This window comes from Cavia porcellus, unplaced genomic scaffold, assembly GCF_034190915.1.
Source record: "Cavia porcellus strain 051 isolate PalLab524CR breed Dunkin Hartley unplaced genomic scaffold, mCavPor4.1 scaffold_16, whole genome shotgun sequence".
Taxonomy (NCBI): domain Eukaryota; kingdom Metazoa; phylum Chordata; class Mammalia; order Rodentia; family Caviidae; genus Cavia; species Cavia porcellus.
Window position 1 is genome coordinate 63,511,702 of NW_026947499.1, and position 17,347 is coordinate 63,529,048.

At 34.2% G+C, this 17,347-nt stretch overlaps 1 protein-coding gene and 1 long non-coding RNA gene across 2 annotated transcripts in view; one reads left to right on the forward strand and one right to left on the reverse strand.

The window, feature by feature from the left end:
* Lca5 (lebercilin LCA5) overlaps positions 1-13,437 on the reverse strand; it is a 52,348-nt gene extending 38,911 nt beyond the window's left edge. Inside the window, exons 1-2 of the mRNA XM_023560791.2 lie at positions 13,242-13,437; positions 7,653-8,182 (exon numbers count right to left, since the gene is read on the reverse strand). Coding sequence (XP_023416559.1) covers positions 7,653-8,182; positions 13,242-13,437 — 726 coding nt within the window. The remainder of the gene's footprint in view (positions 1-7,652; positions 8,183-13,241) is intronic.
* LOC134470762 (uncharacterized) lies at positions 572-16,485 on the forward strand. The gene is made up of 2 exons (XR_010039923.1): positions 572-640; positions 13,305-16,485. It is a non-coding gene; the product is annotated as an uncharacterized LOC134470762 (long non-coding RNA).
* Positions 16,486-17,347: the final 862 nt, after the last annotated feature.

A 17,347-nucleotide genomic window follows, 5' to 3' on the forward strand; every position in this document is an offset into this window, starting at 1 on the left:
AAAACAGTAAGATAGGACATTGCTGTAACCCAAAAACCAGTATCTCCCAAATGATCAATGCATGCTACAAAATCATGCACAGGTGAAACACTCAAAGATAACAGACCAATAGTTTTTAATGTAACTAAATGCAAAATGCTTAGCAGTATGGTTTTAAGTTCTACTTTGTAACTATCTGTGAAGAAATATCACTTATTAAAATCTAGTGTACATAGTATCAAAAAATACCTATCTGAAAGTAGGTATCTGAAAACATTTCTTTATTTTCTAACTACACTGTAGACATTTGTGCCCAGCATAACATATTGCAACACATTGGATACAGATGCAGATGAGAAGCCTGCCTTTTCTATTAAATCATGTTCAGGAAATGTGTGTGTATGTGTAGCAAGACAGAGTGAGGGAGCATGCCACTCTTGTCCTCATTTATTTTTGATTGAGAAATACACGCATTTTTATTAAAATACTTTATAATATGTAGTTATCTGTATTAATAGATTCTATACTATTTTAAGGAATTAAATATATTAAAATGTTTTCCTTTTTTCCTTTTCTCCTTTCCCCTATCACAGTTTTTTTTTTTTTTTTTTTTTTTTTTTTTTGGTGCTGGGAATCAAACTCACGACCTTGTGCTTGCCAGGTGAGTGTTTATGCCGCTGAACTAAATCCCTGGCCCAGTTGTTTTTATATGTAAGTAGGCATACATATACAAATGTATGTATATATATATGTATGCAAGATAGATAACTATACTACTATCTCTGTTAGTTCACCAAAAAGAACAGTTTGCACTGTCATCATTTGATTGTTTGGTCATTTTTTATGCCTAGATCTTGTTACCTGAATAACTACTCATAAAATAACAATATGCAATATATTAACTAGTATTAATTTCCTTGTATTTCTTGAAATTCTGCATAATTTCTATCCTTTGTTTTGCTTTTTAAAATTAAAAAAATATTAAAATGCTCTCAATTTCTTAAATTTTATTTTTGATGTAAACATCAAATATAGGGGGTCCGCAATAACTTTTAAGGACATAAATAGGTCGTAAGACAAAAGTCTGAAAAACACTACAATATATACCAAAAAACTATTTCAGCTTGAAAGGTTAGGTTGTGGATATGCTCCAGTTTGATGTAAGTATTCAGTATCAAATCAGTAATATGGAGAAGTATTAATATAAAAATGTATTCAAAGGACACTGATTTGACAACTCTTCAATAAATCTGGAGAGGTACTATTCATATACTAGGGTAACTACAGTAATACAATATTCCTTTCCAAAAGCTAGAAGAAATGCTTCTGAAAAGTTTCACCACAAAGAAATATTTGAGATTAACATAGTTAACCTGATTTAAACATTACACAATGTATGAGGTGTTACTGAAAAAGATGGTCTTTAAATTTTTAAAATTATTAAAGTAAAAGACACACTACCATTACTCTTTGTCAGATCACTCCCCCTCATTTCCAACACAGTTATCTCATTGTTCTTGCCACTTTCTAAAGCAGATAGCACCTCTATTTTTTCTATTATTTTTAGGTTTTCAACAAAGTTCCTTTTATTTAACTAGAAAGCACTCTTTTAATTTGATGAATTAAATGAGCAGGATTTTTTCAGCACAAGATTTAACATCTTAATGATCACCAAGGCATGAGCTCTGGGCATGTTCTGGCTCTCTTCATTCTTAAGGGGGTTTAGAAGGAGAGACAGAAACAGAGACCAAGTCAGAAGGCTGCCGGTCCTTCTTTCCCAGTCATTGGACAAGTTGCTCAATTTTTGTTCAGTGCAGAAAAAAGCCAGTTCCTCAGAAAAATCTAACAAGCGATTTTGGCACTACACTGTGAGAACTCTCTTAACAATTCAAATTTAGCCAGGTGTGGTGGCACAGTCCTGTGATCCCAGCACTTGGAAGGCAGGAGAATCGTTTGCAAGTTTGAAACCAGCCTGAACTACATAGTGAGACCCTGTCTCAAAAACAAAACACACACACACACAAAGAACCCATTCAAGTTTATCAACAATATTGATCCAAATTTGCTTGCTTTTTAAAATTTTACTTGTGTAGGTAAATACAATAATTTCGCTCCCTGTGCAGAAGTCAATCAATCAAGTGCAATGAAAATCCCCTCAAACTGTAATAGCCTCATCTTGCTTTAAAAAAATGCAAAGATGCTTTGCAAATGGATGTTCCTGCTCCTCATTCACCCAAGAGATAAACACATGCCCCTCCCCCCAATTCAAAATGTTACTTTTGATCTTGGAATGTACATACAGGCAGCTTCAGATGAGTTCCTTTAAATTCTCTCAAGAGGGTACTTGTAATTACTATGCAGGCAGTCTTCTTTGAAAATTTCTTAAAATCAACTCTTTGGCATCATTCATGATTGGGTACAAAGGTTCTAATTCCAACTTCTATTCCAATTCATGAGGTAGGCTTAGAAAAGGCACTGGAACTATCAGAAGCCAGAACAAGAGTGGTGGCCTCAGGAAGTAGAACCTCTTTAACTTGAGGCTTGTCAATGATTTGGACCATCTGGTTTCCCTCTTTCACAATGCAGACAATCTATACTTAGTGACACCATATTTGGCAGACAGACCAGCAATCCCCCAGAGGTTTTGGCTAGTGAGGTTCCTTGAAGGAAACCAAACTGCCCTGGTCTTGCTGATGGGCAGCCACCTTGGCAATGACAAATGACACCTCATTTCTTTGTTGTCTGCGAGCTTTTGAAAATGTCCTAAAATGTCCAAGGCCATGCTATCTGCAGCCACATGGGCACTGAATATGTGCATCAACCCAGCAAGCAGTTCAATTTAGGGTAGCCACGTTAAACACAGCCAGCTCCACTTCTTCTCTGGAGACTACCATGTTTATTTTATGCCATGATATATAGTTTTTTAACTTTTTATCATTACCAGGGATCGAACTCACGACCACCTGCTTCCAAGGCAGGTGCTTATGCCGCTGAGCTAAATCCCCAGCCCCCATGTTTATTTTATCCCACCTCTCAGGATTATCCAACCACTGGTGGGCACTGACCACAACCTGAGTCCCTAAGGGTTTGGTTAGCACAAGGACATCCCTTACAACCCCACCATCAGCAATTATGAATTCATTTGGCTGACATACCACAGTGGCAACTCCACCAGTGATAGTCCAAGGGTTCACCAGTTTGTTCACCAGTGACTACAATTTGAGCAGCGTCGAATCTCCTATGTGATTCGAGTTTGAGCAGCATCTCTGGGGATCTCAACAGTCTCAGCCTTTTGTGCCTGAGAAGCCAACCAGCCACCGGCTCTGGCTGTGACCCCACAGCCCCCCTGGGGGCCCAAGGGGGCTCAAAGAGGAGAGGCGAGGCTAGGAAAGGTGAGCAGGGCTCAGTGATTCCCTAATCAAGTTAATCTGAAATAACAGGCATGTTATATATTGAAAACTGGTGGTCAATTTAATGCCAGCTGAAGTAAATCACCATGGTGCTGGGCATAGATGTTCCCCCTGAGGAAAGTTGCCAGCATAAATAGACACGTGGAGAAGGAAAAAAGGCGTGGAGGCATGGAGGCATTGTGGGTTCTTCTACGGGTTGCTGTTTGAGCTGTTGGTTCTCCTGGAGAAGCTCTGATCCTCACATTGAGCACTGTTTCCTGGCTCCAGAGAGGAAGATGTGAGCTGTTTAATCTTCAAGATGAACTCATCATGCTGGCTTCCTGGCACATAGTCAGCTGTGCTTATGTCGGGGGAGGTTGGGGCCTTTGTGTCGCTGAGGATGGCTGTGCTTTTCAGGATAGCCCTAGTCTTTGAGTGTGACTTCTTGGCTTCAGTGTAGAATGCTCAACCTATCAGCACAGCTCTTTCATCCTGCTGGCATAGACTTTCTAGCTTCCATCACTGACCTTTGGTCTTTCCCAGCACAGATCCATGAAAGAGACTGGCATGAGTCCCTTCAGCTGGACTTGTGGGAAGCACTGTCATAAGTTCTGGCTCTTCGTCTGAACTCATGCAGGACATTGCTGTGGGGTTCAGGCCCTTGATTGAATATTCTATGTCTTTGGTGTTGTGGATAGATTTCATGCACTTTATTGTGTTAACTCTGGGGGGCCATCATAAAATAATATTATAAATTCCATGTTCTGATTTTAATTGTTCTCCTCACAAACCCTAACTACAACAAGGCAGATAATACCCACAGTGAAGTGCCTTCTTGGCCTGGACCGCACAAGATGTAGGGTGCTGCCGGGACACTGTAGCAATTTCAAGATACATCCAGGATACTCCTCGGGTTTTCATTAATTTGGAAAATTGAACACCACTATCAAGCTCTTATCTTCCTCCCTTAACCAATCAGTGACAGTATAGCCTAGTTAGGTGTATTTAAAAAACTGAATAAAACACAAAAAGAGCTAAATTCCACAGTGAAATAAGGGAAATAGTACATATCTCAAATTCTGGATTACTGAGATTATGAAGATTAAAATTATACATAATGTGGCTTCCTAAAAGCCAAAGCTTTAAAAGTATGAAAGCTCAAGAGTAGAGAATAATTATCCTCATTTGGGTTGTACCTGTCACACCCTACCACTGTCCTTAATAGTGTATGATAGCAGAAGTGAAATTACTGATTAAAGTATCTTAATAATTGAATAGTAAACATTGATCCCAATATAACTGTCAGTTACAAAAGAAGGCAGTTTGGATCTATCAATCAAACTTTGAAGTATAGAGTTTGTAAAGCCAGTATTCTTACATTTAGAGTAAACTTCTAAAATCAGTCATTCTGTGAGCATAAAATATTCACAACCCTTTGCATAAACAATTTTTTACAACAGAAGCTTTGAAAATTGAAAATAAAACTTTAAAGGTAATCTAACTCAGAAAGAACTGAGAACATTTAGAAATCAAAGAGGCATACTAAAAATTGGAAGATTAAACATAATAAAAGATGTCAATTCTCCACAAATCAACCTACATTTCATACAGTCCCTATCCAAATTACAAGAAGGCATTTGTAGATAGAAAAGTGTATTTTAAAATTTATATGGAAAGGCAGAGGACCTAGAATAGCCAAAATTTTGTTGTTAGGTTATTTTTGTTTTGCTTTGGTTTTGGCTTCTTTTGTTTTGTTTTGTTTTTTGCTATGTAGTAGACAAAAAGAAACTGCTAACATATGCAAGGACTTGGCTGAATGTTTAAGTGAAATATGCCAACACCCAAAAGGATATATATTGTATGACTCCACTTATATAACACTGTCAAAATGAAAAAATTTGGGGGACAGTAAACAGATTAGTGGATGTCAAAAGTTAAAGAAAGGTAGGGTAGTAAAAGTGGCTATAGAAACATAACACAAAGGAACCTCATGATGAAACTACTCAGTATCTTGAATGTGGTCATGGTCACATGAATCTACATGTGTGATAAAACTGCATATAACTAGCTTGGCATGGTATCACATATAATCCTAGCTCTCAGCAGGAGGCTAAAGCAGAAGGATCACACATTTAAAGCTAGCCTGGGCTACACAGCATGAGATCTTGTCTCAAAAAGAACAGAAAAAAAATTGCCTACTACATATATACAGGTACACCAAAAACTAATGAAAGCTAAGTCTGATGAATTGTATCAATGTATCAAAAGTAAATTATTGGTTATAATATTGCATTACAGTTACACAACATGTTACCACTGGGAGAAATTAAATAAAAGATATATGGGACCTTTTATATAATTTCCTTACACCTTTGTGTCTATCTACAATAAACTCAAAAACAATAACAACAACAAACATATATAAATCTAATACAGAAAAATATGTAAGACATTATATGGCTATTTCAAACACATCATTACAGATGACTGACTTCCAGGCCCCCAAGTGAGCAGCCACGGACATCCATCTACAATTGAATCCACAGGCTTGCCTCTAATTTTATCTTCTCCCCTCTGCAACAACCTGTCAACTCATTTATAACTGGCTATACAAGTTCCTGTCAGCCTGACTGTCCCACAGGTGACCTGTACACTTGTGTTAGCTGTATAACATCAGAAAACCAAATTTAAATAAGAGCTGGGTAGCAGCAAGACATACAAATTGTGGCCCTGTTCTAAATGAGATAAAAGGAAACTGTAGTACCTGTGTGTTTATATGTGAAGGCACTGCAATTTCATGTTCTCTTGATATAGTAGTACCTCAGTTCATGAACTTAATTCTTTCTATGATTCTGGTTGCAAACTGAATTGGATGAGAATCAAACCATATTTCCTCCTAAGGTCAACATTAAGACTAACCACTGAATTTAATCTGGTTATCATCCAATTTGGTTTGTGACCAGAATTGTGAGCTATCAGTGTACATTTAGCTTTATATCAGTGAGCTATCATCCAATTTGGTTTGTGACCAGAATTGTGGAAAGCTTGTGAGCTATCAGTGTACATTTAGCTTTATATTGCCCTCTCAGTAATTTACCATATGTATTACTTAGTATTCTGGACTCTTTGTTTCTAATTTTAAAATGTACTATGTGGCAAGTTTTATACGTCCTTTTAAAAATAATTATAATGTCCGTTATTTGTTGTTTATGGTGATAACTGCTTCCAGTAGCCATTCCTATCCCATTTCACGGGTTAAGTGACCCTTATGCTTTTTACTTTGAGGTCACTGATGGCAGAACCTATATACTAGCATTATCTTCTATGAAATGAAATACAAAACAACAATTGCAAAATTTGGAGAATAAAGTAGACTCTTCTCCTGGTTATTAAAGTACTTCAACATAGTTAATAAGCAACAGCCTTAGAACAGGGCCATGATTTGTATGTATGGCACTGGTATATTTGGTATGGCATATATACAAAGTAAGTAGCATAATCTGTTATATGTTAAAAACATCTAATATTGTGCATAAACTCAATTTATTTATAGGTTTCAACTGTGTTCAGAAAGCTCTCACAACAAGCATTATTTCCATCCCTTCCCCCAACCTTTGCTTTCCAAACTACTTATCAGTTCTAAGCAACACAATCTGACTCAGGTCTTTTGTTCGTTAGACAGCAAGTAGTATCTAATATATTTTTCCTGTGTAAAAGAAATGAAGTAGGATTGTTCCTTCTGCTCTCCACAGGAAAAAAATATTTTAAAAAGCTATTCTGTATTCCTAGACTGGTTATTCAATGTTCTCCTACCCACTTTTTATCAGTTTTTACTTTGCAAAGTAAGATCACATCCTTCCCCAGGTGTATTCTAACTAGCTTGCCACAAGTGTGCCAATGAAAAAGGGGGGCTTATTTACATGGGATTTCTCATACAGTGGCCCCAAAAGGTCAGTGTTATATACTATGACTACCACAGTATCATTTTCAATGTCAGAGAAACAATCAAAATAACCAAATACATTCTCCCTAAATAACTAAGATCTATACAATTAAGCATTCCTCTTATCAACACATGGCTCATTAATATATATGATCTTTAGCAACCTGCTCTTAAACTTATAATCTTAAATTTTCCCTAATTTCATATTCAGAAAGTTAATACTAATGGTATTTTTCATTTCTAAGTAAAGGCCAAATGACAAGAGCTGTTTAATAAGAGCACAACAAACACCCAGTAGAAACTACCCACGACAGCACAATTAGAAGGCACCAAAATTTTACCTTGATTCTTCTTTCAGTGTCATCTAACTTTGACTCTGCCGAAACTAATTTCTTTGCCAAATCATCTCTTTCAGGTAGGTGTCTAGCTTCAGAGATCTTTTTCAATTTCTGTAAGGAAAATTTCGTCCTAAATAGTTCACTTTCTGTATCTTTCACTCTTTTCTCAGTTGCTCGTTCTTTTTCTTGAGACTTTCTCAAGCGTTCTTTGAGAGCTGTAATCTCATTATTATGACGAACTATAAGTTGTGAGATTTCATTTTCCGCATCTCCAAACTTATTCAGGACTTTCTCCTGTCGGTACTGAACCCTTTTCAAAGCCTTATTTTCTTTCAGCAGGTCAGCTAACTTGACCTGGAGTTCAGATACTTCATTCTGTAGTGCATTGATTTTTAGCAGTCTTGCAGAAAGAACCCGTTTTGTCACAAGATCAGGATCTTTCCAAAGTGGCTCTCTGTTGAGACTTTGAGAACGAAATCCCACTCGAACTCCCTTTTTGTTTGGTGTACCCTTAGGGCTTGGCTTCCTAGGAGCTAAAAAAGAAACAGCAATATGATACAATGAAAATCATAAGGTGTAATTTTTATTTATCCAAACACAAGTGGGTCTATAACATGGTTTAATTTTGTTCTTTAAAAAAAGAGATTTAATAATATTTCATTACCCATAGTTTCATTAAAATTTTTAGTATGTTTCTACTGAGAAGCTTTTGGGATTTTCTAAGAAAGGTTGAGAATATTATGATCCATCAAAAGTGATATCCTGTAGTTAATATGAAATCATTCTACAGTGCTTTAAAAGATAGCAGTATCAGATTTTAGCCACTTTATAAATAAGGTGACAAATCAGAATTCAAACATGAGCAACATCAGCAAGCTGCATAATAAACACTGGAAAAGCACTGTGACAGTAGTCAAGTCATTTGTGCCTAAATAGCTGGGATCAGTATTTGAAATTTAAACAATATGTTTCTCCTAAATTTACTTCAGTTTTTTCTTTATTTGGGAAACAGGATGACAGCATATTATATAGTAAAAAGATTTTGGACTCAGATTTCTCACTTAGCAACTCATTAGACAATTCAATTAATAATGGTTTTCCCATTTTATTCTCCTGATTCACAGAATGAGGATAACACTGCATATGTAAGTAGGTTTTGTGAAAGCTAACTGAAAATGGAACACAGCAGTACAGGTGTGTTTCTAATGCTTTTACAGAGAATTTTTTTGTGTTTTGTTCAAATCAGTATCTGATATAATGTAAGAAAAAGAAAAAAAAAATCACATCCTAAAAATATATGAAACATTTAAAGTGTACATTCAAATCGCAATAGTCCTCAAATATTTGCAACATTTTTAGTTTTACTAAAAGTTCATTAAAGTTAAGCCACAACATGTAGAGCATCAGCGTTAAAAAGAGGCACCTGAAAGTCTGTCACAGTTAAGTATAAAGAACTTAAATCTCCAAGGTCATTGCATTTTATCAAGGAAGAGTTGCAGAGGAAGAAAAAAAGAAAAAGAAGAAAGTAAGATGCAACCTTCCCTCCCTATTTTGATTGCCTGGCTTGCTATGTAAAAATTTACAAGAAAATAACCATTTTTACAATGTAACATTACAAAGCTTCATTAAAAAGATAAAAAAATTTATAGATACTGTTTTGACCATCCAGTGATTTGCATTTCCAGTTCCATAAATGCTTGAATACTTGAAGTGTGATCAAAAGAAATGAGGGAATGCCTAATTGAGACTATGAAGTATGTAATCCATTATGGTAGCCATTAGCCACATACGGCTGCAAGCCTTGAAATGTGGATATTCCAAATTGAGATAATGCTGTAACTGTGAAACATGCTACATTTTGAGTAGTTGATTTTAAAAATGCAAAGAAGTTCACAATGATTTTACTGCCTAAATGCAGAAATGATAAAGTATTGGATAGGTTAGGCTGAACAAATTAAAACAATTTCACTTTTTTCTTTATTTAAATATAATTAGAAAACATTAAATCATATGGACATATTTTTGACTGAAACTATATTCATATATAAAATGATTATATATGAAGATGGGTAGCAATTAATTAAATCTCTGATTTTTTTATGCTGGGGATTGAACCCGAGCCTCATGCATGCTAATAAATGTCTGATTTTTATGTATAAAATTACATTGCTCAGAAAATAAGATTTCATAGAAATAGTAATTTATTTCATTTGTAGAACTACAGCTTAATTAAAAATCCTAATAATCAGGGTAAAAGTTCTTCACTGATACTTTATTCAACTATTTAGTTAGATACAAAGGGTTTCTACAACCAACATTTTAACACTCTAAAAATCTGAATGCTTATTTTTAGCAAGTTTTATTATTATGACTACAAACTGATCATTAACCTAAAATCAAAAAAATTTTCATAACTTTTCATTTTTATTTTTGAAACTATCAAAAAAAAAGTTGTGTTAATAGATGAAAGATAGTTCCCTGTCTTATTCTTAATCTCCCCCTTAAGTCACCATCAATAATTGGGTGAAAACATTTTATTTTACTTCAAGTGTTAAAAATAAAATGATTTATTTTTAATGTACTAAAAATCAAGTATGCATCTAACAAAAAGAATCAAGAAAAGCTCATATTGCTGATTTAAAAAACAAATGAATAAATATATAATATATAAAAATGTAACCAAAAGTCCTCATTATATTTTGCTATTATACGCAGAAATTTTGTTAGAGCATCAATTTTATTTGAAAAATAAAATATACTGAAAATATGAAGAGAGAAGCCAGATTTGCTCTTAAAAATACAAATCCTCAGAATCAAGAGTCCAAAATGCTGCTTTTACTCACATTTATTTTTTCCAGTTTACACTGGTGATGGGATTTTAACTGAGAGAAATTAGTGTTCAAAGAAAGATATCAATTCAGTCCTATTGTTTGGTCAAAACAGACAAATTACCATAGATTTTAATTCACTCAAAAGAAGTGCACAGCAAAAAACAGTGTAAGTCAGAGAAAAGACAGTAAATTAATTTTGTGGTCAATGCTGAATCTTTTCCAAAGTCCTCTCTCAATTGTATTCACCAATGAAGTAAGGCTTACATGGTTCTGATTCCTTAACAAAGTGGCCACTTACTACTTTGGGGGAAGGTAGAAAAAACTTAAAAGTATTCCTTTACCAGTAAAATACTAGGTACACACATTACTTTTGCATAAACAATAGACATATTCAAAGGCTCGGTCTTAAAAAGCTTAAAATCATGCTGTCAACTAAAAAACTGTAGAAAGACACATTCAGTGATATCTGGGGGGGAAGGTCCAAGACAGAGAAGAGGAGGAGGAGAGGGAGGGCAAAAGAGAAGGAGAGACAGAGGGAGAGGGGGAATGGGAAGGGAGAGAGAAAGAGAGAAGGGAGAGAGAAATCATTCCTGGAAAATGAGAAGAAAAGAAAGACTCAATTGTTATATAGATATATACAAATTTCCCTTTATAAATTTTTACTTTAAAATTTGCATAGATTTTGCACATTTATTACATATATTCTTTGCAGTTTTTAATATGCAAATATTACTTTTTAAAGTAAATCTTTATAAAGGCAAATTTAATTATACTGTACCTCTGCTTAAATGATCATCCCTCAGGGAAACAGTCAATACACTATATTAGCACAGGATGAGAAGTGTTTAGTCCATTTCCTTTCGGCCCTGACTTTACCACTCACAGCCCTGTAGTCTATTCTTACCGGTCACAGCCACTGCCCTGACAACCGCACAGCCTTTATGAAAGGACACTAAAATCATCCGTTTGCCTTCCCTCCTCTTCCCACACTGTTTTTATAAACTTTCATGCTGTATTTCTCAGCATGATAGGGCTTTCTGGAATGGAGATTTATTAAAATGACAAGAGACTTAGAGTATTATATAGCCAAATATGCTCCAGAATAGTAACATTTAATAACGAACTCTGCATTATAATATGGCTTAATAGAAAACAAATTAGACTGGTAATCCCAAGTCCCAAATTTCATTCCTAGATTTAACTTTTTTTTGCATTTTAAAAATTTTATTAAAAGGTATATCTTTTGTACCAAACATAATGGAAGTTTAAAATATTGAAATATATCAGCCTTCCAGTAAAACTTAAGTTATTCACAAAATATGGTTTACAAAAACTTAAAGGTAGACTATGCCATGATTCTTTGGTTTATTTTTCAATGCTTATTTATCTGTAACATGATATTGAAATTGGTTACATCCTTTTCAGGTAGACTCAGGCTTCAGGCCTCACTGGGTTACTGTTTACAACTCCATATATTATGTATATATATGTATACACACACACACACACACACACACCCCTATATATTCACTGGCTCACATGGAGAATTCCAAACACTACCTCAGCAATCTCATAATTATGGAGGGACTACTTTTCTTAAGACACAGTACAGAAAAAATTTTTAAAAACACTAGAAGCAATGGCAGTTTTATAGAAATAATCCATGGTAAAATCTTCTGAAGTGCTTTATCTAGCCAGAACTTAGGGTAAAGCAAGTTTTCAGAGTGATAATTAATTTTGTGTTACTATGTAATAATAATAGAACATATTTTTAAATGCAATTAGACTAAGGGTCTATATAAAATTTATTATCATTGATACAAACATGATCTGTATTTTTTCAGAAGAAATATAAAGACAGCTGAAGGAATATGTCAAACCTACTAGGTCTGTATTTGGCTTAATGAAAAATGTCTTTAAATTTAAATATAATTCCCATATAGCAGTAACATTCTTATTTCTGAATTATTACTTGCATTATGGATGCTAAGAAAGCATTACATTATCTAGAATATAAACCTTTTTTATGCATTAAAAAAGTGCATTGTGAAATGTTGGTTTTAATGTAAACCTCATAATTTAAAATTTTAACATTTAAATTAAGTAGGTTACCATTTTCAGTATCACATTGATCCAATACAGAAAGTTATGTTAATGTTAGAAATGAAGATTCACAGTTCACCTTTTGAGGCTTGTATCAAGTATTGCACATTTTTCCTTTAGCTTTACAGATGAATTAAAATTCATCCTACAACAGCATTCTATTAGGCAGTTTTTCCAAGTTGAAAAATATCATACTAATTTAGTTCTGATGCTTTGAGGCTTCATAACGTAAGTCTATTACAACATTATGGAATCCATAGTATAGGGTTGTGGAGAAAGGCTTCAAAGAAATGTTTTTTGTTATTGTAATAATTTATTTGTATGTTAACAATAAGCACGGTGTTGGGTAGAAATTTTACTTAATCCACAAAAATCCCCTTAACCACTTTATGTCTTTCAAGGCTTTTAAAAAAACAAATAGAATTGTTTTATAGGTTTTGTTTTGGTTTTACCTTTACAGTAAGTACCTCAGACATGCCAAGACATTTATTTGGGAAGGAGATGAATGAGCAACCTTATGTTACCTTCTTCTGTAAACTGTATGACTTTGAATATAAAAACGGTGTTATACCTATAAACAATACTTACATAAATTTATAAAAATACAGCCTACCCAAAATGTAAGTCTACTCCACTGGACTCTCAAAAGAATACTCACCTTGGTGATGCACTTGATTATCTGATACTTGTATTTTAGGATTTTTCTCCCTAATATTTACAGGTGAAGGATCGACTGGCGACGACTGGCCAGAAGACTGTGGTGTCGTTCCAAAATCAGATGAATAGTAACAGGAATGACGTTTGCCTGTTTTACTTTCTTGATCGCTATCTGAACTTCTTGCTCTTTCCCCCATTATTTTGAAAAATTATCTCTATTCACATAATTTCACACATTCATGACAATACTGAAGAGCATTTTCCTAGTCTTCATATATTGGTGATAATATTTATTTCTGCACAATTTATTTCTCCACAAAAGATCTGTAGTCCACAATTCATATCAACCAATGGAAGATCCACTTTATTTTCTATAATTAAGGAAAGCAGGAGGGAGGACTTATCATATAATCATGAAACAAAATTCTACAATGAGCTATAATTAAAAATACCAAAAGCTAAATAATGAACAACTTAAATTTTTAAGAATAGGCTATAATTTATCTATATTTTTATACATAAATTAATACAATTTAGGAGAAAAGACAGTTTCTATCATGACCTCTTAAGAGGATAACATGGGAAGTACCTGACATATAACTACTTCTGAATGTTAACTAATCTTGAATCGTAAGAGTTACAATACACGCAAATGCCAAATTTTAACAGGATAATAACAATCAAGTTGCTAGATTTTTTTATGGTGGGAAAAGGTAAAAGTAATGGTGGTGATAGGGAATAATGTTCTGGTAAGAACAAAGGAAAAAAATACCTCGGATTGACTACAAAAATGTAAAACTAAAGAATTCTAAAAATGAAAGGAAAACATTTGCAAATGTCTGCAAATAAAGACATTTGCAGACATGAGAGAATACTGATGATCATCCTGAACAAGTATGTCACACCATCCCACAAGAAAAACATGAAATGAAAACTTAAATACCTGATAAGACCTCAAAAAGGCAATGTAAATGACAGACTCATATAAATATTAAACCTCAGGTACATTTTAACACTATCATGGTATCAGCAAGAAAGCTATCAGATGCACTGATGGAGTGTCAAAGGGTTCAGGTGCCAAGTGAAGGAGATCCTGCTAGTCAAGGACAGACAATCCCATCTACATCAGCAAAAGATAACATGTATCCAACATATTTAAATCTACAAATGCACGTTTTTTGTTTTTTGTCTTTTTTTTAAAGCAACTAGTGCTCTTTGTAGATGCTAGGGAACCAACTCAATAATTTGAAACTGAACATAAAGAGGAAACATCAGGTATGTATTACCTGATTAGGTATGTAATACCTATAGCAGTATTAACCATACTGCTATAAGCTCTATCAACAAAATTGAGATGAAAGTATATATTTCTTTATAAAATTACTTTAGGTGATAAATGAAATATTAAAATGAAAGAATTTGAATATTGAAAACATTAATGAAATCATGAAGCTACATAATGATCACTAATGGCTGTAACACCACAAAAAAGAACCAGGTATTATTGTGCCTCCTGATAGGACACAATATCTCTGAAGTAATATGCCCTCCTCCCCAAAAATAAATCTAAATCTGATCAAGCCTCTAAATATAAACGTCAATTTAAAGAATATATGAAGGGCAGAGATACAATATAAGAAAGTTATCAGCAAAATGCAGACTGAGGCAAGGCAAATGCTATAAGAAAAACACTGCTTTAAAAAATAAATCCTAAGTAGAACAAAAGAGAAACAGGATGCCTATAATATTAAGAAGTCTTAACAAAAAAAAATTGCAGCCTATGAACCTTATTTGATTCTGATTCAAACAAATTACATTAAAAATCGAGATAGTCAAGAAAATTTAAGCAGTGACTGGATACTTTATATTAAGGAATTACCACTGCTTTTGGCAAGGCAATAATATGTGGTTTATTTTCTGTTAAAAGTGTTTGTCCATTAAGCATATTTACTCATATACAGATAAAATTAAACAATGCCTGAACTTTGTTTTTTTCTAAGTAAACCAAGATAACTCAGGTAGAAGGAAGGACAGATGAAAGAAGAAAGGCTATGAGTTGACAACATTGTAAACTGGGTAATGACTAAAGGCTTCATTACTCTGATATGTCTCATATTGATTTGATATTTTTCTGAGTAAAAAAGACATTTCTTAGCTGCACATGACGGCATACACCTGCAGTCCCACACTCTGGGAGGCTAAAGCAGGAAGCTCATAAATTCAAACCCAGCCTGAGCAACTTAATGTATTAGTTAAGATTCTCAAAAAATTTAAATACACACACACACACACACACACACACACACAAACATTTGGCTGGGGATACAACAAAGCACTGGGTTTGATCTCCCCTGCCAAAGAAAAAAACTATAATGGCAAACAAAACAAAACAAAACAAAAAAACCCCCCAAACTTGCACATGCTGTACACTTCTACTACTGAGCTACATCACCAGCTGAAACTCAGAACTCTGATCTTGACTTCTGACGTAGTAATGTCTAGCAATCTGACTATTAAAATTTGCTAATGGATCTGAAGTCAGCAATTTTAATGGCCAGTGGAATATTTTAACTACTATACTAATATTTTAAAAGTAAATATAAATCAGCCTGAATCTTCCACTATAATCACAAAAGATAATACTTACAAATGAAAAAATGTAGAGACTAAAGGACAATAGAAAGAGCAAGTAAGTCTTGCTCCACCACACATTAACTGTGGAAATCTGAAGTTTACTCAACCTTGCAATCTGAATCTCTATCTCACTGTTTTTATATCTGTAAACAGAACTGTCAATATCCTAGGGAACTATCAACTACCTTAGGGAATTATTGTGAGGATTAAATGGGACAACTTGATAACTATCACACAATTAAGTTAAAAGGTGGTTACACGGTAAAGATGAAGATTCCTTCTGGTTACATCTGCATGAGAGAAGTAACTTCCTGGGACCCATGGCGTCTAGTCAGAGATGTCAATCTACTGATGATGGCGAAGGGAAAGAAGCCAAACAGCACTGTCTCTCCTCCTCCCAAATGTATCTACAAACAAAATTACCTACCGTGCTATCCACCACCAGGTCCTCCTCTGTAAGAGAAGCATTTTAGTGGCATGTACCTTTAGGGTCACAGTAATTCCCCTTTGTCTATAATGTTTGTTTTGCATGGTTTCAGTTATCTACGGTCAACTAGACCTGAAAATACTAAATGAAAGATTCCAAAAATAAACAATTGATAAGTTCTAAATCACACGACATTCTACTGTGTTCCACCAGGGATGTGAGCCACCCCTTTTTCCAGTAAACTCACACTGTATACATATACTACTTGCCCGTAAGTCACTTAACAGCTGTCTTGGTTAACAGATCAACTGTAGCAGTACCGCACTGCTTAAGGTTAAGTAACCTGTATTTTCACATTGCATGGCTCAGTAATACATAAATAAAGATGAAGAAATTTGGACATGTCCAAAAGAAATCATTTTCTTTAATGAAAAAAGAAAAAAAACCTTTATGCTAAGAACTCATATGAGATATTTGAGAGGATTACATTAACTTTCATTTTCATAGGCTGTAAGTTCTACCCCAAGTCCTTTTCTCTCAGAACTTTTGAGTATACTGTCCCATGATCTTTTAAACCCTCCATGTTGCTTGTAAGACATTTGTTGTAGTTTTTTATATTAAAAAGATTCTTTGAGCCCTCACTATGTAACAGTAATGAACAACAAAAATCGTCTGCCTTTGAAGTATTCTTATTCTAATTATGGTCACATAATTCTCATTCCTTTACAAGATTCTTTTGTTACAAGAACTTCCTTTATACTAAGATTTCACAATAGTATGAGTATGTGTGTGTGTGTGTGTGTGTGTGTGTGTGTGTGTGTGTGTGTGTATTTTATCACTGTCTTGGGGCTTCTCTCATTTTAATCTGAAAACGGATCTTTAAGCACTAGAACTTTTCTTATATTACGTTTCTAATAATTGAATTCCATTCTCTTCCTGAAACTTCTGCTAAATAACATTTCCTGTCTTTTTGTTCTATTTTCAGAATTTTATTTGATTTATCCTCTAAACAATCAATTTTTAAAAGTTGTGTCAACATCTTAATT